General features: G+C 50.2%; 1 protein-coding gene across 1 annotated transcript in view; it reads left to right on the top strand.

Annotated features, from left to right (window-relative positions):
• The window catches only part of LOC138527068 (potassium channel subfamily K member 1-like), a 90279-nt gene extending 68241 nt beyond the window's left edge, over nucleotides 1-22038 (top strand). Inside the window, exon 3 of the mRNA XM_069638087.1 lies at nucleotides 21595-22038. Within this exon, the coding sequence (XP_069494188.1) occupies nucleotides 21595-21737 (143 nt within the window). The 3' untranslated portion in view covers nucleotides 21738-22038. The remainder of the gene's footprint in view (nucleotides 1-21594) is intronic.
• The last annotated feature ends 662 nt before the right edge of the window (nucleotides 22039-22700 follow it).

The following is a 22700-nucleotide window of genomic DNA, read 5'->3' as shown; positions in this document are numbered from 1 at the left end:
CTAGTTCTTTTAGAATTTTAAATAATTCTTTAGTGCAGGATCCTGCCTGATCAATCCTGACATTGTATGCATCTTTTTTGGTGCAAATTATCCCACTTTTGTATATTTGTAAGATTGGATTTATTCTCCGCAGAGGGATTGGTATCCAAAGGAGTTGTGCCTTAGCTTTCTTTTTTCTGAGTAGCTTGAGTTTGGAGGTGTACCACGAGTTCAGATGAGCTCTTGGTTTATCTTTGCGCAATTTCAGAGGGGCAATGGTATCCATCGCATTGGCCATGGAGTCATTGAAGGTGTCAATTAGTAGGTTTAGATCAGCATTGGCTGGAAGTGCGTTGAGGGTGGGCAGGTTCAGGGGTAGTAGGGCCTCAGCAGTAATGTTGCATTTATTTCTGGTGGGACAGGCTGGTGCCATGGGGCATTTTTTGGGTGCTACATGATTAATGTTAACTTCAAGAGGGATGAGATAGTGATCCGTCCATGCAAGAGGTTGGGAGTCCTTACAGTTTGTGTTGCAGTTGTATGTTGCTACCCAGTCGATGATTCAATTTAAACAGTAATTCTGTCACTCACCTTTGTCCGTTCCTGCTGCCCTGCTCCTGAGGTCCCTCCGACTCCAACCTCTGCCAGAATCGGACCAGCTTTCGGCCGCTACTGCAACGGCTCCGGGTGAGGCCTCCTTCTGCTCTGTCATTACCCGGCTCTCGAGGTGATCCTGTCCTGCACTGTGGTCGGTTGGGACGGTGCTCTGCGCTGTCTGCCTCTGGGAGTCGCCTGCACGAGCCTGCTGCGAAGTCGACCACCCCGAGTCTCATCTGACTCATGACCGCCCGGACCCCTCCTGACTTCTCCGAGGTCCCGTCTGGATTGCATCTGTCCGCCGCCATCTTGGTTCCCTCTGTCTCCGGCGGTCCATTTCATCTGTGTGGGGTCCTTGCTGCAGTGTATACCATCGGCAGAACTCTGGTCCTGTCTGGATTGGGACTCGTTGACATCCGTCAGGCTCCTCCAGCACTCTGTTGGCCTCCACGGATCCCTCCTGACATCTCCGGGGTCCCGTCTGGGCTGTGACTGTCCACCGCCTGGATCCCTCCCGTCGTTCACGGGCCGTCTCCATTGCGGACCTCGGGTCCCGTCTGGATTGGGACTCGCTGACATCTGACGGGATCCTCCAGCACTCTGCTAGCCTCCACGGACCCGAGGGTGGGTCCCGTCTGGATTGGGACTCGCTGACATCTGACGGGATCCTCAAGCACTCTGCTAGCCTCCACGGACCCGTGGGTGATTCTGCGGCTTTCTCCTGCTGGCTCCTCGCTGGTCCCTCTGGCGCGCTCTGGTCCTGTGGGGATTTGTTCTGCTCCCTCCCGCCGGCTGCTTACTGTTTCATCCAGCGCTCTGTGGACCGTTGGATGGTTGTGCTGCTTGACTGCTCCCTCCAGCACTCTGTGGACCTTTGGTGGACTATTCTGCTTCCTCCCACTGGCGCTGACTGGTCCCTCCGGCACTCTGTGGTCCTGTGGAGATTTGTGCCGCTCCCTCCCGCCGGCGGCTGCCTGTCTCGTCCGGCACTCTGCGGACATGTGGGTGGTTGTGCTGCTTCTCCCGCCGGCGCTTGGCTGATTCCTCCAGCGCTTTTTGGACCTTTGTTGGTCTGTCCTGCCTCTGCCCGCCGACGCCTGTCTGGTCCCTCTGGCGCTCTGTGGTCCTGTGGGATTTGTGCGGTTTCCTCCCGCTGGCAACTTTCTTTTTTCACCCAGCGCTCAGCAGACTTGTAAGTGATTGTACTGTTTCCCCCGCCAGCACTTGCCTTGCCCCTCCATCACTCTTTGGACCTCTATTGTCTGTCCTGCTTCCACCCGTCGATACCTGTCTGGTCCCTCCGACTCTCTGCGAACCAGTGGGGGACAGTGCTGCTTCCACCCACTGGCACCTGCCTGATCCCTCTTGTGCTTAATTGACCTGTTGGGATTGTCCTGGCACCTGAACATCGCCTTGGCACCTATTTTGCCGTGTGCCGCACCTACTTGAGGGTCTACCACCCTGGAATCAGCCGCCTTCAGTCACCCCCAGCTGACATCGCCCGCCTGAGTCTACCCGTCTCCTGCTCTGTCTTGCCGTAGGGCTGCACCTACGTAGGGGTCAAGGTCCCAACTACAACCTGTACTGTGTGTATACTACTGGTGCCTGCACACCACTTCTACCTTCAACTCCTTACATCTTTCCCTCTCAGTAGAAAGAGCAAATGGTCAAGATCTCAGTACCTGCCCACTCCCCCCGCATTTACTACCCTAGTCCCTCCTCTGTGGCCCCTAAACTGCCCCGGATTCCTCTACCCAGTACCCGGTTCTGGCCCATCTCGATACTTCCACACTGCTTCCTATCCTCGCTTTCATTAGTTCCTACTGCTACGACCCTCCTGACTTGCCTTATTTTTTAGCCCCTGTTATGCAATACTCCAAATCTTCTCCTCGCCCTCCTTTCTCCCCTCCTTCCTCCACTCTCACTTTCTGTTCTCCCTCCTTTTCTCCTTTTCCCTCCTCCTTATGCCCCGTCCTCTCCCCTATCCCCCCATTACCCCTCCCGAACCTCACCTTCTCAAACTCACCGCCCTAATCTTCTTTACCCCCTCCCGCCCACCATTCCTGTCACATGAACCTAGCACTCTGGAACGCCAGATCCATCTGCAATAAAACCACAGCAACTCTTGACTTATTATTTCGCCTCAACCTCCACTTTCTATGCTTAACTGAAACCTGGATCCCCCCCATAACACTTCTGTCCCAGCTTCCTTAACCACCTCCTCCTTCTCTCATACCCCTCGTGCTACCGGCCGTGGTGGAGGTGTTGGCCTCCCCTACCACCCTAAGTTTATTTCCTCTCCCACCTCTCCAGCCCTCCCTTCCTTCCCTTCCTTTGAATTCCTTTACAAATCCTTTTCCTCTCCCCACCCTATTTCTCTCCTGATTATCTATCGACCGCCAGGCCCACTTTCTTCCTTCTATGAAGACCTGGATCACCTCCTCTCGCTAATTTCTCCCTCACCCTCTCCTCTGTCAGTACTTGGCGACTTTAATATTCATCTCCCCACCCCCCCTCAATCCTCTTCCCTCCTCTCTATCCTTGATTCCTACCTCCTTTCCCCTCTCCCCTCCTCCCCCACACACTCCTCCGGCTCCACCCTTGACCTCATCTTTAATTCTTCCTACCCTTCTTCACCTGTCTCTACACTTCCTGTCTATCTCTCTGACCATTCACTACTCCCATTTTCCCTTTCTCCTCTCCCTCACTCCTCCTCACCTTACCCTTCCGCTCCAGTCTACTCCCGACGCGACTTCTGCAACTTTGACCCCTCTCTCTTCACCGACACCTGCACTTCTCTACTCCCACCTATCCATAACTACTCCTTATTATCAGCGAATGATGCTCTTTCCTCCGTTTCATCTGCTATTTCATCCTCCCTTGATTATCTCTATCCTCTTTCGTCCTTCCACCCAACCCGGAAACCCTCTCAACCTTGGCTCACCCCTCACCTCCTCTCTATGAGACGCCTTCTCAGACGTCTCGAGACTCTGGCTCAAAACCCCCTCACTATCTAACCAAACCTCTTCTCTTATCACTCCATCTACGAATCTTGTCTGGCCTCAGCTAAATCCTCTTATTTCTCTAACCTACTCCAATCTCAAGCGACTCACCCTCGCCGCATCTTCCAAACTCTCTCTTGACTCCTCTCTCCCCCCACTCCTGATCCATCCTCTAATTCCTCACTCTCTCCTTCTGACTTTGCTAACTTCTTTTCTAAGATTGTCTCCCTTCGGCAAAAAATTCTCACCTCCACCTCTGACTTCCCTGCTTTTTCGCCCCCCCCCCCTTCCTGTATGTCCTCCTTCTCACCTGTCTCCCCCTCTGGAGTCTCAACCCTCCTATCCAAAGCCCATCCCACGTCTGCCCCTACTGACCTTCTCCCTTCCTTTCTCATCCCTAAGATTTACCCTCTTCTTGTCCCCTACCTCACTTCCTTCTTCAACATTTGTGTCTCCTCCGCTACCTTTCCCTCTGCCTTTAAACATGCCATGGTCATCCCCATACTAAAGAAACCTTCTGCTGACCCATGCCTCATCTCGAATTTCAGACCTATCTCTCTTCTCCCTTTCCTTTCCAAGCTTCTCGAACGCCTTGCATACTCTCAACTTTCATCCTTCACCACTAATTTCTCTATCCTACCACCCTCCCAATCAGGCTTTCGTCCTAAACACTCCACTGAAACTTCTCTCACCTCTATTCTGAACTCCCTTCTTACTGCCCGTCATGGCAAACAATCCTCTATCCTTATTCTCCTTGATCTCTCTGCAGCCTTTGACACTGTTGATCACCCACTCCTACTTCACACTCTCTCCTCCTTTGGCTTCAAAGGCTCCGTCCTCAACTGGTTATCCTCTTACCTCTCCTCCCGCTCCTTTACAGTCTCCTGGGGTGGTCGGTCCTCTCCTAACTATCCTCTTGATTATGGCGTACCCCAAGGCTCTGTTCTTGGCCCTTTTCTCTTCTCTCTATACACCTCCCTCATTGCCCCTGTTATCTCCTCGTTTGGCATCTCTCACCACTTCTATGCCGACGACACTCAACTCTTCCTCTCCTTCTCCTCCTTCTCAACTGACCTCCACCTACAGCTCTCTTCCTGCCTCACTGCCATCAAGAACTGGATGTCTTCCCGATTTCTCTCTCTTAACACCGACAAAACAGAAGTCTTATTTTTTCCCTCTAACTCTCTTCCCCCTCCCTCTCCTCCCCTTTCATTCACTTCCCTCCCTCCAATCTTCCTATCTCTTCTCAGGCTTGCAACCTAGGCGTTCTCTTCGACTCCTCTCTCTCCTTCTCCCAACACATCTCCCTCACTTCTCGCTCCTGCTGCTTCCACCTCTTCAATATTCGCAAAATCCGCCCCTCTCTCACTTTCCATGCTACTAAACTCTTAATCTCCTCCCTTATCTTCTCCCGCCTCTTCTACTACTCTTCCTTACTCTTTGGAATCCCTAATTCTCACCTTGCCCCTCTTAAATCTATCTACCACTCTGCTGTATGCACCCTTTGTCGCCTTACCTCCCGTGATTCCATTTCTTCCTCTCTCTCCTACCTTGGCTGGCTTCCTTTTCACTCACAACTTACATTTCAATGTCTCTGTCTTGTCTTCAAATCTCTTCATGGTCTCCCCCCCCCATCTCTCCTCCCTTCTCTCCTTCTACTCTCCCTCCCGTTCCCTCCGATCAGCTGACCATTTCCTTCTCACTTCACCTCCTACTCCCTGTGCCTCCTCCCGTTTTCGCTCCTTCCAGCTCTTAGCTCCTTTACACTGGAACTCCCTTCCTCTTGCCATCCGTTCTTCCCCCTCCTTCCCTTCATTCCGCACTTCCCTGAAATCTCTTCTCCTCCATCCTCCTCCTTGAATCCCCTACCCCCCTTCTACTTCCCCCTTCTTCTCTTTCCCTGACTCTCTCCCTCCCCTCCTCTACCCCCGTTTTCCTCCCTCCCTTTCCCCCCTTGCCCTCCTCCTCCTTCACTCCACCCCCAACCTGTCCCTTCTCCCTTTCCCCCTTTCCCCTTTCAGTTAATTGCTCTTTCCATTGTTTTGTTGTTTGATTTATTCATATTGTTATGCTTCAACAGTTTATTGTTCGTTTTATGTATCATGTTGTTCTTTGTACAGCGCTTTGGCGTAAGGTGCTTTATAAATCAATAAAATACAAATAAAATACAAATTCTACCTTTCTGATGGGTGGGGAGGATGTTAAGCTGTGCAAAGCTGTGTTCTGTTATGGCATTGGCTAAGGATGCAGCAGGGGCGTCATTGGGGTCGTGATAACCAAGGTTAAAGTCTCAGAGGATAATGATTTGTGCTGATGGCTTGGAGTTTTCAGCAATGAGAGATGATGTCTTCTTCAAAGACCCCAAGGGGGACTGGGGGTCGATATGAGGTGAAGAGGTGAAAGGTCATTGTGTTTGTGGGGGAAGTTTGAAGCTTGGCTGTGAGTAGCTCGCAGGATTTGATTGGCACTGAGGAGATTGATCTAAAGTCTAAGGTGGATCTGGAGGTGATCGCTACGCTCCTCCCCTGGCGTTGGGTCTATCAGCTCTGACGATAGAGTATTTGTCTGGGGTGGCTAGCGATACGTATGGCCTGGACGCTTCAGTTAAAGCTAGGACGTCAAGATCGTTAGTTAGAATGATGTCGGAGATTTCAGTGGGGTGGGCTGCAAGGGATCTGACATTAAGTAAGGCTCCTTTTAGTGGGAGTAGTTTGGGCTTGTTGGGTGCCTTGTGCTTCTTGTTGGTTTTGGTGTTGGATTTGGCAGTAGGCCTGCTAGTTGTAACGGGGAGGCTAGTGCCTAGTCTATTGTTGCGGTCTGTGAGGTTTGGAGTGATAGTGGGAGTAGGTCCTGGAGGCTTGGGTGGGGCGGTAGGCATGGTATTTGGTTTAGTGTGATTAGACTTAGTAAAGGGTGAGGCGCTGCCTGGAGCATTGTGTTTAAGGTAGCTGGGGGTTTTATCAGCGTTGGTTGGGAGTGCAGTGTTATGGGGGAGGTTGAAGGCCGGTGGTGGGTAGGTGGGAAGGGGGCAGGGGTGGTAGGAAGGGCGTGGGGTAAGGGATAGGGTAGTGTCTTGGACATTCAAGTTTGGCTAGGCCGCCCTTGAAGGCTATGTAGTTATTCCCGCTACAAGGTACGTTGTCCGGCATGACACAGAAGGGGAACATAAGAGAGAACCAGGTGGTCATGGTCTGGCTACAGAGGTTACGCAGTGCTGGTGGTTTAAGTTGTGAAGCTAGTTGGATGAGTAACACAGGCTGGGGTTTGCGTATAGCTAGATTGACCTAGGTGGGGGCAGGCTTATGGGGCAACACCTAGATTCGAGGTAATACACTTGAGCTAAAAATGCAGTGGGGCAGCGCCTAGATTCAGAGGGATACCTTTGGCTAAGAAAGTATAGGAGCACATGTGCAGTGATCATAATGTATGGGTTTACAGTGCGTGAATGGCAACAGAGTAAAGTACTTTGTGGAGTAGCATTAATAGCTTAGATTTGCCACACTGGCCGGACTCAATATATATCGAGTGAGCTCAGGTCGCGTACAAAGTTTGATGCGAGTTACATGAGCATTAGGTCCGGTAGCGCAAACGCTAATTCCAGATTTGCAGGGGGGTACGTAGTGCACGTAGTCTGTCGCTTCTGGGATAAGGGGTGGAGGGCGACCTTACCAGGTGGAGACAAGGCACTGCTCCTGTGGTTGGGGGTGGGGGGGACTCCAACTTCAGCTGATATCTGGGTTGCGGCTGAGATGGGGGACCTCAGTAGGGGAGGGTTCTTGGCAGACGGCAGGATAGGCTTGGACAGGCACCAGCCTTGCTAGAGTGGGCCTTCCTGGAGGTGGGCCGGCTCACGCCTCCGGTCACGGATTGGCACAAAGGGTGCCTCGACCAATGGGACGGCAGATGGTGCAGCTTTTAGCTGTGGCTGCCGATTGGGTAGGTGGGGGGCTGCCATCTTGGAGCGGGTGAAGCCACGTGTAGGCAAATGGAGGAGGTGAAGTTTACGGGAACAGCTTCCTTGGGTGAGCCTGATAATGCAAGCAACTTGTCTTGCATGCAGCGGCTCGTCGTGGGGGTGATTACTACACGTGAGAGCGCTAAGAATAATCCAGAGCCTCTACTCGGCCTCGGTGGGGGAGGTAGCCAGCAGGCCTACCTCAATCAGCTGGGCTGGGGAAAGGTGCTCGAGTGCTGCTCCTGCAGCGCACCGGAGCTCCTGCTCCCACGGTATTAACCCTCAAGTACTGCAGGAGTTTTAGAGGGGGTGCAGAGACAGAGTGTCACGGCTCGCTCCCTTCGCTCCCGTTCCTGCCACTTGGGGGCATGTTTTGGGGTTTATTCCCTACTGGACATTTCTTCCGGACCTTATGCTACAGTGTTCTGATGAATTGGGAGCGCTAAAACCTTATTTTCCAAGTTACTTCCCTTCCGGATCCATTCCAGGTTTTTGGCAGCCAGCATGCTACTTTAATCAAATGACTATGCTTCCCAGAATGCCTGGCTCACTGCTTCACCTCCTCCCTTGCAGGACAAGGCTGGGTGGAGGACAGGCAACACCTGTGGCTGCAGGTGCAGCAGGCGGCACACCTGAGGGGTGTGCTCGTTAAGCAGATTTAAAAGCCTCAGTTTGCTTCAGTCCAGCGCTGGTCATTGTTGCAGTGTTCCTGTTGTGACTGGTCCCTTGTTCCTAGCTTTTGTGCCTAGTTCCTAGTTCCTGTTTCTTGTTCCTCTGCCCTGGATTTCGGATTTTTGTGCTTAATTGATTTCTGCTTTCTGGATTTCCCTTTCTGTCTTCCTCTGTCTGCAGGCAGCCTTTCTCTGTGCTTTACCCTTTGATGCTGCCCAATTTGCCTGTGTCCTCTGTTTCTTTGTTGCTGTCCTTTGCTACTGAAAAACTTGATGCTTTAGTCTTTCCCTTTATAGATTTAGCTTCCTGCCTTAAGGTTTCCTTTTGTGATATCATTTTCCCTGCTCCTGATCCTTTCTATTGGGATCCATTCCATGTTTTCCATCGCACTTCTGCATTTATTTCCCATTGATTATTAGGTGTGGGTGTTATTGTAACTAGTCCCAGTGTGAATGCCCTTTTGTTTTCCTCACTATTTTATAATCACTATTCCTACTTGCCCCTTGACTAGGGTCTTATGTATTTAGTTTCCTCCACCCATTGCTGTTATAGCCTTCAGGGTCCCTGTTTGTTTGATCAACTGGGTTCGTGAGTTTACTGACATTCAAGTGGTCTTTCCAGTCCTCATGAGTACTGTTTCTAAGTTCCTTATTCAGTATCATCCAGAGTGTCAGCTCACAGATCCTGTCCTTGCTTGCCCTCTACGTGGGTTTAGCGCTGTCAGTATCTGTAATAGCATAGTGGGTAAGGAGTTTGCCGACTTTCCTTTCAGTCATAAGGGGGTTCTAAGTGCTTACCCCACATCCCTTTTCATATATTGGTATTATTGTTTCACTCTATTTGTACTCCTGGGTTTTAGTATACACAAGTCTTGGGTATTGTATGCACATATTTAGATTCAAAGTTGTACACTGTGCGATTCCGTGCACATTGCCTTCTTCCTTTCTTAACACAGAGGAGGCATTTCTCTCACCTGAACTGCGCGTGCTACTTTGTAATATCACTCCAGAGATCTTCCCACTGCTCCCCAGTATGTCAATTGGTCATATATAGCATTCCACATTTGGTTGGTCATCCAAGAAATATCTTCTAAAGAGTTAAAAGCAATCCCCTGGATCCTGCGTGAGCAAGCAGGAATTTCTCAAGTGGTGTAAGTGGTCTAAGCACTGCTTATTTATTAAGTGGACTATTAGACCAGTGAAGAAGCTGATAATAGCTGAGTCTTTGCTTCTCAGGGAGGTGAAAAACCGGCTGATATGACATTGCATTTATAACGCACCTATACACAAGTGTTTCAAGGCGTGATGAGGCAAGGGGGGGGAACAGAGGGAGGACAAAAGACAACAATCTTACTAGGCCTACTGACATTGAGATTGTGCAAGTGCAGGGTAGGGGGGATGGGAGAGTGTAATACAAAGGACAAAACCGACTAATTCAGCCAAGCAGCTGGCAAGTATGAGGTTAAGTGCGAACAACAGGTGTCAAATAAGTGTAGGTAAGGGGACTGTAAGGTTGCAGATACAGACCCAAAAAGTGCCGGGGTTGCCAGGAGGCAGAGCAGGTGTGAAACTGGGCTGGCAGGGAACAGGGCGGGCAGGGACCTGGGCCCAAATTCAGAGGGTAGACAGGTGACCAGTGCAGAATCAGAAAAGAGATCAGCAGGAGGAAGAGAGAAGGCAGAAGCAAAGGGGAAAGTCTTGTGCTTCCGGAACCGGAGATGGTTCTCCTCAAGTTGCAGAGAGGCAGGGAGGATGTTCCAAGCAACTCGTTGCTTAGTGAAGCGGCTCAGAGGTGGAGGAGCGAAGAGCCTTGAGTAGGAAGATATTTCCGAAGAGAGAGTTGGAGGTACTGCGGTCCCAGGCCCCGGAAGGCCTTGTGAACAATGCAGAGGGTCTTGAACTTGATCCCTGCAGGGACTGGGAGCCAATGGAGAGATTTCAGGGCTGGAGAGATGATGATCCCTGGGCTTGAGGCAAAGGACAAGTCTTGCAGTCCTGTTCTGGATGAGTTGCAGAGGGTCGGAGAGTAGAGGCAGGCAGATTTAAAAGGAAGCTCTTGTAATAGTCCAGCTTAGAGAGAACCAGAGCTCTGAAGACGGTGAGCTTCTGGGGGAAGGTGAGAAAAGGGAGAATACCTCTGAGGAGGTGCAGCTGGTAGTTGGGCTTCTTAGAGACGTCGGAGATAAGAGGAGAGAAGGAGAGTGTGGAGTCAAAAATGACCCCAAGGTTCATAGCCTCACAGGTGGGAGCAGGAAGAGCGCCAGGGGAGGCCGGCCAGAGATTGACAGGAAAGAAGGTGCAGGTGAGCCGATGAGGAGGATCTCTGTCTTGCTGGCATTCAGGCAGAGATAGTTCGCAGCAAGCATTCCTGGATTGCAGACAGGCAATCCGCGATGAGAGAGGGAGAAGAGGCGGCAGAGGGGAGCCCGAAAATGAGCAGTGTGTCATCCGCATAGCACTGAAGGTTGGTGCAGAGAGCGCCAATGCAGTGGGTGAGAGGTGCCAGGTATTGGTTGAAAAGCCAGGGGAAAAGGTTGGACCCCTGGGGAAACACCACATGTAGAGAGAGAGAAGAGGAAGGACCTGAGTTGGACCTGGGAGTGTCGGTCCGAGAAGAGAGGTCAGCCAGGCCAGGTCCTGATCAGTGATACCCAGGTTATTTCAGAGCCGGTTGAGCAGGATGGCATGGTTGACCGTGTTCAAAGCAGATGAGAGATTGTGTAGGATGAGGACAGAGTGGTGAGCAGGTCTTCGTGGATATTTAGGAGAGTAGTTTCCATGCTTCTGGCTGCTCGGAAGCCAGACTGATGGTCATGGAGAGAACCAGCAGATTCAGTGTGAAGATTAAGCTGGGAGATGGCCAGCTTTTCCAAGAGTTTGCCCAGGAAAGGAGTGAAGGAGACATGGCGATAGTTAGCCGGACAGGAGGGGTCGGCTGAGGGAGGTTCCAGTGGTGAAAGGGTGATTGCAGAAATGGGCCAAGGCTAGAGCGAGGGTGTCCATGTGGTCCTTGATGGTTTTGGAAGAATAGGGAAGAATTTGTTTTGACAAGACTTTCATGGATCAGACTTGTCTAGAAACCTCATAAGGGGTGAACAAAGGAAAGGCAGAGAAGGGAGGAGGAGATGTGGCTGCAGGGAGGCCAGAGGTAGAGGAGAGAGTAGAGGGAGAAGGAGGAGAGGACGAGAGGGTGGACAGGATGTCCTGGGTTTTAGTGATGAAATGAGAGGCCAGGGCCTGGGAGGGGACAAGAGAGATGGGGACTGCAGCAGGATTGGCCAGCTCCTTGCAGATTTTAAAGAGTTCAGCCGAGTTGTTGGATGCTGCTGAGACGCGGGCTTGGATATGAGTTCTCTTCTTAGTGAGGACAGAGTCGATATTTGCCTTTGGAGCAGGCGGCAGGTCAGTTTGTCAGTGGATGCACACGATGCTGCTGTCACGATCCATGCCCCTGACCCCCCTCAGGTATAAAAGCCCCCTGGCAGCAGTGGGGCTAAAGACCTTCACACTGGCCCCAAGGGCCTTAAAACTCCATCAGAAATATACATGGTGTCAGTCCTGGTGCCTTTGGTGCCAGGCTCATTATCGGGAATAAAGCAATACCAGTTTTGGACCTTAATCCAACATGGAGGCCTATTACACAGCTCAGTTCTTTAGAACCAAGCCATGCGGTCTAGTGTTTTGGGTGTGGCTGGGCCTACTTTACTTGGGCTATTTTAATCGCACCCAAACAGCAGAACACGCTTCAAGTTATTCTGCACTCCTGCAGCGTAACACTCACTGTTTCCAGCTCCTGCTCATCTGCTTCTCTGGCGGCCCGATCCTGAAGCCCTAGATCCGGATTCCATTAATAACCTGGAAGAACAAGAACAGCATTAGCAAGCAAGAACACTTACCTGTGGAGCAACCGTTCTTGAATCCATCCTGCGCTTCGCTTACCTCGCCCATCTCCGGAGTTCGCCGCAACCTGCAAAGGTAAAGAAGCAAGGACAGCATTAATAACAATTCTTACCTAGGCAAGCAGCGAGTCCTGGCAGCACCCTGCACTTCTCTTACCTCGCCCATCTTCGAGTTCCACCGCAACCTGCAAGGGAGAAGGAACAAGGTCAGCATTAACGAAGCACTTACCTGGACAAGCACTGATTCGATTGCTCATCACTCTGAAACATCACCACAACCTGTACAAAGAAGTGAAGAAAACATAGATTAGCAATTAACACCAATAAACAGCGCAGCGCTCTGAGCATCAATAACTGTGGTCTTCGCCATCAGCACGGCAACTCCGCAATCGCAACCATCCCTGTGAAAACAAAGAGACATGGTTAGGGAACAGCGTAGTGGAGCAAGAGGCTGAAAAGACACAGAAAACAGAGGGAAAGAAAGACAGAATAAAGACGGAAAAGACATAACTCACCTGGAAGACAGCAAGCAGAGTCAGTCACAGCTGGTCTGACCCGACATAAGGGCACACAGACCAGTGAAGCAACTAGGTCCACAGAACGCCCGCACCAACCACGCGCCCCTGCACAGACACAGGACGGAGAGTTCAACACACAAAAACCTAAGGCGCTACCCAACGTCTGGCACATAACCAAGCAGAGAGGTGTCCGGGATAGCACTTAGACCTCCATCCAGTATCGTATGGCGCCTCCGTGGATACCAGGTGAGTGTAACAGCCAGCTATTTCATCTCAGCCACCCTACACTTACGTTTAAGGGTGACGAGGTCTGAGTCGTACAGGGAATTGCCCTTGGCTTTAGGCTTCAAGCGGATCCTCATGACGGGGGCAAGTGCTTCAAGAGTGTCAGAGAGAGAGAGGAGTGGAGAATGGAAAGTGCTGTGTCAGGATGTGAGTCAGCCAGAGGTGGAGGAGGGGGAGAGAAAGTGGCGGCGAAAGCCTCAACTGAAAAACGCTTCATGGGTCGAATGACCGAGAAGGTGGGTGATAGTGTGGGTTGGCTCGGCCCGAGGGGTGTAGAGAGAGGCGAGGTGTTACGAAAGATTCACATTTATGGAAAGTTTTCCCTCCAGTTGTGTACCCCCAAAATTTTTGCTGCTGTTTAAACGCCATAGTCTGACTTTGCCAGTGAAGCACCGCCTTCAGCTGCACTCCACTGGACTTTCGCTTAGTTTGTTATGGGGAAAATGACATGCCCTTGAAGACAATCAGTACTAGAAGACTTTGCTTCCCTTAGTCCTTTCCAATGTTGCAACTTTTCTGTAACATGTAACAGGTGCACAATGTACCTTACAGTACAGTGTGATTGGGTCTTCCTTTAATTTTCAAAGGCTCTAGACTCCCTCAAAGGATCTTTCAACAGAAGAGCAGATGTGCCTTGGAGAGAGCTGGTGGCAGCTTATCTTTTCGCTTTATTTTTACCCGTTTACCGCAGTTGGCACAGGAAGGTGCCCTGGCTCCAAAATCGCCATGCCACAAGGTTTTTTTGTCCTGTCCTTTGGCCATATTGCCCCTTTGCCTTCCCCAGGTCGAGCCGACCCGGGGCAGTCCTTATTTTGGGCATTTATTCTCCCGTGAAACTGCAAGCTTTTGCAGGCTTCTGCATGCCTTGTGTGTGCGCTTCCAGGATGTGGACTGGACTGTCTAGTTCCAATACACATCCTGGATGCCAGAGAGTCTGGTGTGCTGTGAATGACTGGGACCATCGTGGTCAGTATCTGAGCAAATCTCCCATTGGGTCCTCTTTGTTTTGGCGCGAAGGAGATTCTTGATAAGAGAGAGCCCCAAACACCCACACCAGGTCGATCTCCTGAGTTCTCACTGAGTCGAGGAACTGCTGGTGACCCGTTGGAAGGTTTGGCACCCGAAGCCCGCTGTCGTCCCGCTGGACCCTTCTGCATCTGATTGAGCTAGAAGGTCTGCAAAGACGCTTCGACCCATTTGAATAGTGGGACCAACTGTTCTCGGCTCCTTCATCAAACCCTGCAAGTAAGCCTTCTCGGAAGAGTCCCTGAGCCAGCCAGTGGGCTGACCATCTTGTGCAGGACCTTTGCTCTGACACCGCGCCGTTTCGAGGAGACTCTTGAAACCTGGTACTTTGCAAGCTCTGTGTTCACGGCACTCTCACATCAAATTCGGTACACTTGGCATTCCCAGGTCTGGAGTAAAGAGACAGCACCTGAACCGGAGTACACGTGGTTAACGTGTCACCCAGCGGTAGTGACAAACTTTGCAGATGCCTTGCTGCTGTGCCCCTATGTGCCCTGAAGCCTGCTACAGTGAAACTGGCCTGATCCAGCCACCAGGAGCGGAGAAATCGCCACTGTCCTGTTTGGGAATCAATGCTGTAACTTCGCTGCTAAATGCCGCACGACTGCTGCATTTGAACCTGCAACCGAAGTGGACTTGACTGCCGAAGTTTGGTCCGGAGTGCGCCGGGGGTCGGTGAGCACTTGCAACCATTACTGGTGGCCCCTAGCACATCCATCCACTTTTACGCACAAGTGTCCCCTGAGGGCCACTCTCCTTTCCACAGATAGCCTGAGCTATCGAACCATTCCCAAATCCTGGAACCTGTTCAGCCATTTTGGGGAGATCCTCCACCAATAGTGGGAACTTATTCTGCATCACCTCTCCCACCTTCCTGAGCTGCTACAGATCTTACAAGAGACCCCGTTTTGGCCTTCTGCACTATCGCGTGCACCAGCAGTTGAAAGTACTTCTTCGTAGGGACTGGACTGCCTCTCAGTTAGGATTTGAATGTTGCAGAACTGCCTAAAGTGTATTTGCACTATTTACCGCCTTTTCTTTCAGGCTGTGGACCCATTCTCTTATTTTTACCCTTTAGGCCACTTGGAATTGTATATATGTATTTTAGTAGGATTGTGTTGGTTTAAAGGTATTACTGTTGATAATTACTGTGTGTTGAAACCCAAAGGCCTTGAATACATGTATTTGTATTTTTAATATATATACACCTGACTGGGAGGGATTTGTGTCCTTTACTCTGTGCTCATTGAGGTCTTTCAGTTACCCTCACCCCTCCTGAGACCTAGTCTTGACCGCTGCCAATGCTACCTTGATGGGTCTGGCTTGTCCCGAAGGTTACCCTGTTCCCAGAAACTAGGCTGGTCTTCTGAACCTCTGCCCACCAGGTCAGAGTTCAGAAATCCATCTTAACAAGAGGAGGAAGTGATCACTTAAGGAGAGAGGAGTGGTGAGAGAGTTAGAGAGGGAGGTCTGAGGAGATCCGAACATCCAGCTTGTGCCCTGCAGAGTGACTCAGCCAGAGGGAAGAATAGAAAGAAAGAGAGAGTGAGTTGCAGAGGTCCCGAAAGAATCCAGAGGAGGGACAGGAAGCATCCAGATGGATGTTGAAGTCTCCAAGGAGCCAAGGAGGAGGAGTTGATTGGTCGAGGCAAGGAGGGAGGAGTAGAGGTCCTCCCACTCGGATAGGAAGGTGGTCTGGCCGGTAGATAGTAGCCATGGTGAGAGAATAGCCCGGAGAGAGAGAGCCTGCAGACAAGGCATTAGAAGGCGGAGTAGGCCTGCATAGGAATGATAGAGGCAGGAATCCACTCCGGTAAATTCAAGGCTACACCCCCACCAGAACAATTGGTTCTGGGCACAGAGAATATCTTGTAGCCATCGGGGAGGAGAGTGTCGAAGCTAGTGACTGAGCTGGCTGTGAACCATGTCTCGGTGAGACCAAGGGCCTCAAGGGCACATTCTTCCAGGAAATATCAGATGTCAGGGGAGTGTTTGACAGCTGAACGAGAGTTGATAGTGACAATATGGAGAAGGTTGCCACCCTTGAAAGACTTCCGGGGAGGGGTAGGGGAGAAGAGGAAGGCAAGATAGCCAAGGAGGATGATGAGAGCGCCAGAGAGTTGGCTGAGGAGAGAGGAAAGGAAGCCGAAGGAGGGAGAGAAGGGGCAGCAGGAGAGGAAAGGAAGTTGCTCAGGCACGGGAAGCGTCTATCAAAGAGGGGGAGGTTGGCTTGAGGGCCTTGGACCAAGACAGTGCCAATCGGGTAAACATTATGACCTTAGAGGAGTGGAAGAGGGCCAGGAGGGCCTCCCACCGGGTGCCACCATTAATGGGAAAGGAACAAAAAAGGAGGGAGCACAGACCATATGAATAGTCCATAGGTCTGGTGAGGGAATGATAAAGGATGTCGGTGAGGGTCTGTCTGGAGGAAGCACTGGTATAGGTATCGCTGATAGAGAGAGCTGTGTTGTAGACCAGGATATCCTTTTTTAACTGCTTCCTACCAGACTTGGTGAGAAGGGCAGTATAGTCAATAGAGAAGCAGTCAGAGAAGATAGGAGAAAGAGAGCACTATAGAGGAGGTGGTGGAGAGAGTAAGAGGGGTGGAGATGGGGAGTGGGAAAGAACAGTGGGAGGGAGACACTGGGGGTGCAAGCAGACGAGACTGAACGAGACAGGACAAATAGTAAATAATTAACTGAAGGAGACGAAGAGGTCGGCAGGAAGAGCACAACAGAACATAAGGCAATAATGTGAACAACAATCAGGTTACCAGGGCATCAAGAAAAAACAGAGCAATCGATGACAGAAACCCTAGAAGAGGGAAGAAAACAGCAGAGCACAGAGCAGTGCACAGCAAAACAGAGCAGTCGACGAAGGAAACCTAGAAGAAGGAAGAGTACAGCAGAACACAGAGCAATACACTACGATAACAGAGGGGAGGGTGTGAGGCGCTCTTGTAAGGAGATGAGGGCAGGGATGCGCAGTTGCCTACCTTGCCAAGGAGGGAGAGTGCGAGGAACCCACACGATCGAGGATTGCAGGCCAGAGGGAGAGTGCAAGGGAACCACGCAATCGAGGATTGCAAGGGAACACGAGGGCAAAGGGACGCACAGGCGTGAGCGCGGAAAGGATGGAAGGGGTGCTTAGGCACACGCAATCACAGGATTGCGAGGGACAGCGCAGGCCGACGACATATAGCACGAACAGGCAAGGATGGATGGACACGGAGGCACACGCACTCGAAGAATGCAAGGTACCACGCAATCGGGGGTGTGCAGTGCGGAAGAGCCAAAGATGGAAGAGGCATAGAGGCAGACGCGATCAGAGCTTGCAAGGGACCACTGAAGTCGGGGACACAACACAGCCCGAACGAAGCCAAGGAATGCAAGGGCGCAGCAGCACACACAATCGGGGGTTGTGAGGGATTAGCGGGCCGGGGATGGGCACACAACAGGCAAGGATAGAGATGCGCAGATACACACATGATCAAGGAGTGCAGGGGACCACTCGGAGAGGACGCACGGGGGGACTAGGAAGAAAGGGGCTAGAGGGGGAACTCAAGGAGGGGGGGAATGGGACAGTGCAGGTAGGGGGTGACCCCAGCAAGGGACAGGGGCAAAGGCACAACTTGCAGGGGTAAGGGGGGAACAGAGTCAGAGGAGAAGTGCAGTCGGAGGGCTAAGAAGCTCAGAGCAAGCAATTCCTAACTTCTTAACTGGCGGCTACAGACAGAAGGGTGGATCGTCCGCACTCGCTGTTTGCACCGCAGACCCCTTTGTCACCAAACACCTGCGTCGTTCAACACTGCAGCCTTGTCCTGCGAAGACTTTGCCGCAGAGGGTCAGAAACTCAGATTAAATAGGCTTGGTTCGCTTGGACGTAGCAATCGTGTTACGTGTCGTCGGGTCAGAACTTTGGATTATATAGGCTCGGTAATGTGGGACGTAACAAGAGTGTTACATGTGGTTGGGCAGCATCTCCTGCGAACCTGTGTCATTCAACACCGCGATTTTGTCCTGCGAGGGCTTTCCTGCAGAGGGTCCAAACCGCAGATTATATAGGCTCGGTAGCGTGGGCGTGGGCGTAACAAGTGTGTTATGTGTCGCCGGGCAGCGTCTCCTGCGAACCAGCGTCGTTCAACTTTGCGGACTTGTCCTGCGAGGCTGACCATTGTTAAATGATCTAATCTCCATCCCTTCAAACAAGTAACGTAATCTATTACATCCTGCAACCCTCAAGTCTTAAATGCTTCCTTTTCCACTCCCGGGGTGAATTGCAGGTTCCCAAATATCTGTGTGAAAGGTGAAGGAAACGTGGTACAGGTCTCGAAAAAAACTGAACCGGTAACTTCACTTGGCCGCCCTGGAATAGAAATGTAACCATTTTAATTGCCGCAATTCTTCCCAACCGTTAGACCGCAAGTGGGGACCATTTAGCAAGATCTCCTTGCAACGTGCATTATTACAATGGGAAATTTAGCCTCATATAGACCACCAATTGTTGTGGTAAGATGCACCCCAAAATATTTAATACTACAAAACGTCCAACGAAATGACAAGATACTTTGGAGGAGCTTAGCTCTCCATGGTCCAATGTCAAATGAATACTTTCCGACTTCTCAAAATTTACCTTACAGACTACAACCCTTAACAAGATATCTAACTCCCTCCTCACCCCTATCTTTTTATATTAAATTCTTTTTTATTAGCAGTATGTAATCTTCCTTGTTCTATTGAGTAGATCACATCACAAAAGAGCAAATGATATGCACAACAGTAAACAAGGAGTAACCATAGACAAAAGAAAAAAGAAGAAACAACATAAAGAAAACAAGGCATCCTGGGTTAACATTGTCCAATGAGTCGGCAAGGGTCGGCGGTCAGATCGGGCCTGCAGGAGAGTCTTTCCTAGGCAGCCCCCACAGGGATTAGTGCAGCACACTCAAATGGGGCCCACTGACTAACATAAATGTCACTCAGGAAAAGTATTACATCATAATCAAAGAGGCCACAATCAAGCGTTCAAGGGGGTTTATCGTCCGATGGATGGAACATCGCAAGAAGGAGTGTGTTCCATGCCTCAACGTTCTCTGAGGGCTGCCGAACACCATTTCATAGGGCCCTCTACTAAGCAGCAGTCTCTGCTGCACTCCATAACTCAACGGCTTAGTACCATAACCAATATTGTGGCCCCTTCTTTAGCTTCCAGGGCGTTGCATTGCGTGTTTTGCCAAGACACAGGTTAGGTCCATAAATGAACAATATTTGTTCGGCCTGCGGTAAACGCCCAGCAAACATTCAATCGGGTCCCACTGATGTCGCGTGACCCCAGCGTTAACACAAGCCAACTCTATCTGCTGCCAAAAAGCATGCACCAGCGCACACTGCCAAGACATATGTATGAGATCTGCATCATCAGCGCCACACCATGGACAAACGGGCATTACTCCTTCCTCACCCTTATCAACTACTGAGCTGGACTAGACAGCGTCAGTAGTTTATTATCTGCAAAGGCTGACATTTTATGTTCCCTAGTTCCAAAAGGGATACCCTGGATGCCATAGGTTTGTTATGGTTTGAGATAGACGACAAAGAAAAGAGGCGACCACGCTCATCCATGTTTGGTGCTCCTATGAAGTTTGATCTTCTCAGTCAATCCCTCATTTATCTGCAATCGAATCGAAGGAGAAATATAATTCACTTGAACCATTGAACGAAAATGATCCCTAAATCCTGTACATTTAAGAACTTCAAACAGAAAAGCCCACTCCACGCGATCAAATACCTTCTCAGCATCTAAAGACCAAAGGATTGCGAGAGTATTCTTCTTTTCCACCTTTAGATAAGCGACTTTCTGTATATTGTCGCAAGTCTGGCGACTGCGAATAACGCACGACTGAATCGAAGAGATCAGATCAGGTAAAAGTGGATCCAATCTTGTAGCCAGAATCTTCGCATTCATTTTAGCATCTATATTGATTAGAGCCATCGGGCGGTAGGATCCACAGTTTGAGGGATCTTTATTCGGCTTTGGGATCAAAACACTTTTGCTTCCTCCATAGTCACTGATATTCACTGTGAAGAATGGAACAAATTCAGAAGAATCGTTAATTTTGTAGGGGTAACACAAAGAAAGAGAGGGGTAGGCAGGCAAACCCTATCGTCAGAGCGCCAACGAACATATATAATGTTCGTAGATGAGGCTACATGTCACAGAGGAAAGTGAAACAGTAAGGACCATGTTCACCTATTATACTATAGAGTGCTATGATCTACAGATAACACCAAACAAAAGTCTGGGCCTGTCGGGTAAAAGACAGCAAAGTGGTAGTTTGCAAAGAGGGACAGAGAAAATTCTAGCTGTCCCTACCTCTCGGTGCTGCTGTCCCTAGGCAACGCTGGTGGGCCGCCTATATAACAGTGGATAGAAAAAGAGGAACAAATTGTACTCAATTCTTAGGATGATTTACACTTTCATACGTTATTGGCCCACACCTTGTTGTGTATTTAGCTCTACAGAATGTGAACATAACAGATGGCATTGATCCAACAGACCCTTGCTTATGAGCAATTAAAAAAATATAGGGTGCTATTTAAATACCAAACAGTATAAGGGAAAAAGTATTACTTTATTGCACATTAATGGAGGTAAGTGGACCCTGATTAAAAAGATATTGGGCCTCATTACAAGCTTGCCGGTCTGGAATCAAGGGTGCCAGTAGCACTGTACCTGCAGTTTTCCTAACCGGCACATTCTGACTTGCGATGGCAGAAACACTGTGACAGCAAAGTGACCCCCCATGGTGCTACTGCACCCGGTAGCACCGTGACCGCATTTCGGTCATTTTCTGTTGGCAGTCCTGACTAGGTATAGGAAAATCCGCCAACCCTTTTTTAATAACCTGTACTGTTTGCCATAGGAAAATAATAAAGCTGATATTTCTCCATTTGTCACAACAGTACACACATGCTGTACAAAACACATGTGTTTTTAAAGTTAATTTCTTTTGCACCTTTTGGAACAATCTAGTGCAAGGGAAACCTCCCCTCTATAACTTACCGCCCTAGGGGAGGCGATATACCAACGTACCACTGGGGACCTTAAAATACTCCATAAGGGGCAAAACAAACAAAAAAACTGTTTACAGAACCATTGTTGATTGCATTACCTGAGACCTGATATGTGTGAAAACACCATGCCATGGTGACATGTTAATGGGAGTATCGGCACCGGTGAGAAAGTAGCAGGTGCTCCCATGAGCACAATGCCTATTTCTCCCGCTCCGCGAAGCGGCGTCTTCACTCCTTTGCGCTGCGGGTGCATGACGCTGATTTTGTCAGCACCTTACTAGACATGAAGCACCTAGTACGTAGAAACACAGCATTGTGTAAATTGTAAGGAATAAGACATGTAGTTGCTTAGAAGGCAATATCATGAATGCAGACTTTGAGCAGGCCAAACAGTCTTAGTAGGAATGGATGAGCCAAGTGTGTAATATTTAAAAGTTGATCCAAGACAATTTAGCAGAATACATTCTGAAATCTGTGGCATGTACTATGTTGTGTGCTAACAAAATACTGAGACTGTGTACATGCCATCATCGCCAACACCAAATTCCCACCATAAACATCCGAACACTTTTCTGTCATTCCCATGCAGGTGATGCCGGATATCCCCTCACGCCATGGCTCATGACACCCGTCAGACGACCGCAGAACAGGCATGAGGAGGCCTACAACCGGGCACACATATGCACATGGAGCATCATAGAGCAGACTTTTGGACTCCTTAAGTGGCATTGATGTATAACCCTGTAAAGGTTGGCAAAATTGTGCTGGCATGTGGTATGCAGCACAATACGTGTATACACCAGAACATTGCACTTCCCCCGGACATGGACCCAGCAGATGAGGAGGAGGAGGACAACGACGACGATGATGATGATGGGATGGGTGTGCAACCAGGGCGGGGTGCCATGGATGGACAACATGCACGTGAAGACCTTTGTCACAATTTTCTCTGAACAATCATCACAAGCACATGGAGCACATTATCCCACACATAGTTTGTAACACTTACATTAAATAATTCATACACGCACAGAAGAAGATTGTCCACTCGTTATTCAGATTAACAATCCAGTATATTATGATGACAAAATTTAAACCGGTGCTACAGCAATACCCGCCCAAACGTACCCACCCAGCTCCCAGGCCCCAATTACCTATCCCAACTATGGACCACCTCCCAAACGTACCCACCCAGCTCCCAAGCCCCAACTATGGACCCCCTCCACCTTCCAAATGTACCAACCCAGCTCCCAGGCCCCAACTACCTATCCCAAATATGGACCCCCCTCCACCTCCCAAATGTACCCACCCAGCTCTCAGGCTGAAAATGCCAACATGTGCAACAAGTGTCGGTCAAACAACACTACTTCCTGCCACGCTTGGCCGCATGTCTGTCCCTCTGAGACGCCCCAGACAGCCGCGTGGACCTTCTCCTGGGGCTGCCTGCTTGTGAGCTAGTTGGTGTGGTGCTGGTGGGGGGCATTGTTGGGTTATGCAGCGGTATGCGCGCCATGTTGGCCTGTAGGGCCAGCGCCATTGTTTCTGGTATGTTCGAGTGGACACTGTTGCCCTCACACCTCACAGACCCTCCGTGACATCTGCATATTGGATGTGGCACACAGTCCAATGGCACGTGCAACCCGGCGCCCAATGGTCTGGTTGCTTTCACGTTGCAGCCTAAACTCCTGGAGGTTC

This window comes from Ambystoma mexicanum, chromosome 14 (assembly GCF_040938575.1).
Source record: "Ambystoma mexicanum isolate Mex_15411 chromosome 14, UKY_AmexF1_1, whole genome shotgun sequence".
In the NCBI taxonomy this organism is placed as follows: Eukaryota; Metazoa; Chordata; class Amphibia; order Caudata; family Ambystomatidae; genus Ambystoma; species Ambystoma mexicanum.
This window is presented reverse-complemented; position numbering and strand designations above follow the sequence as displayed.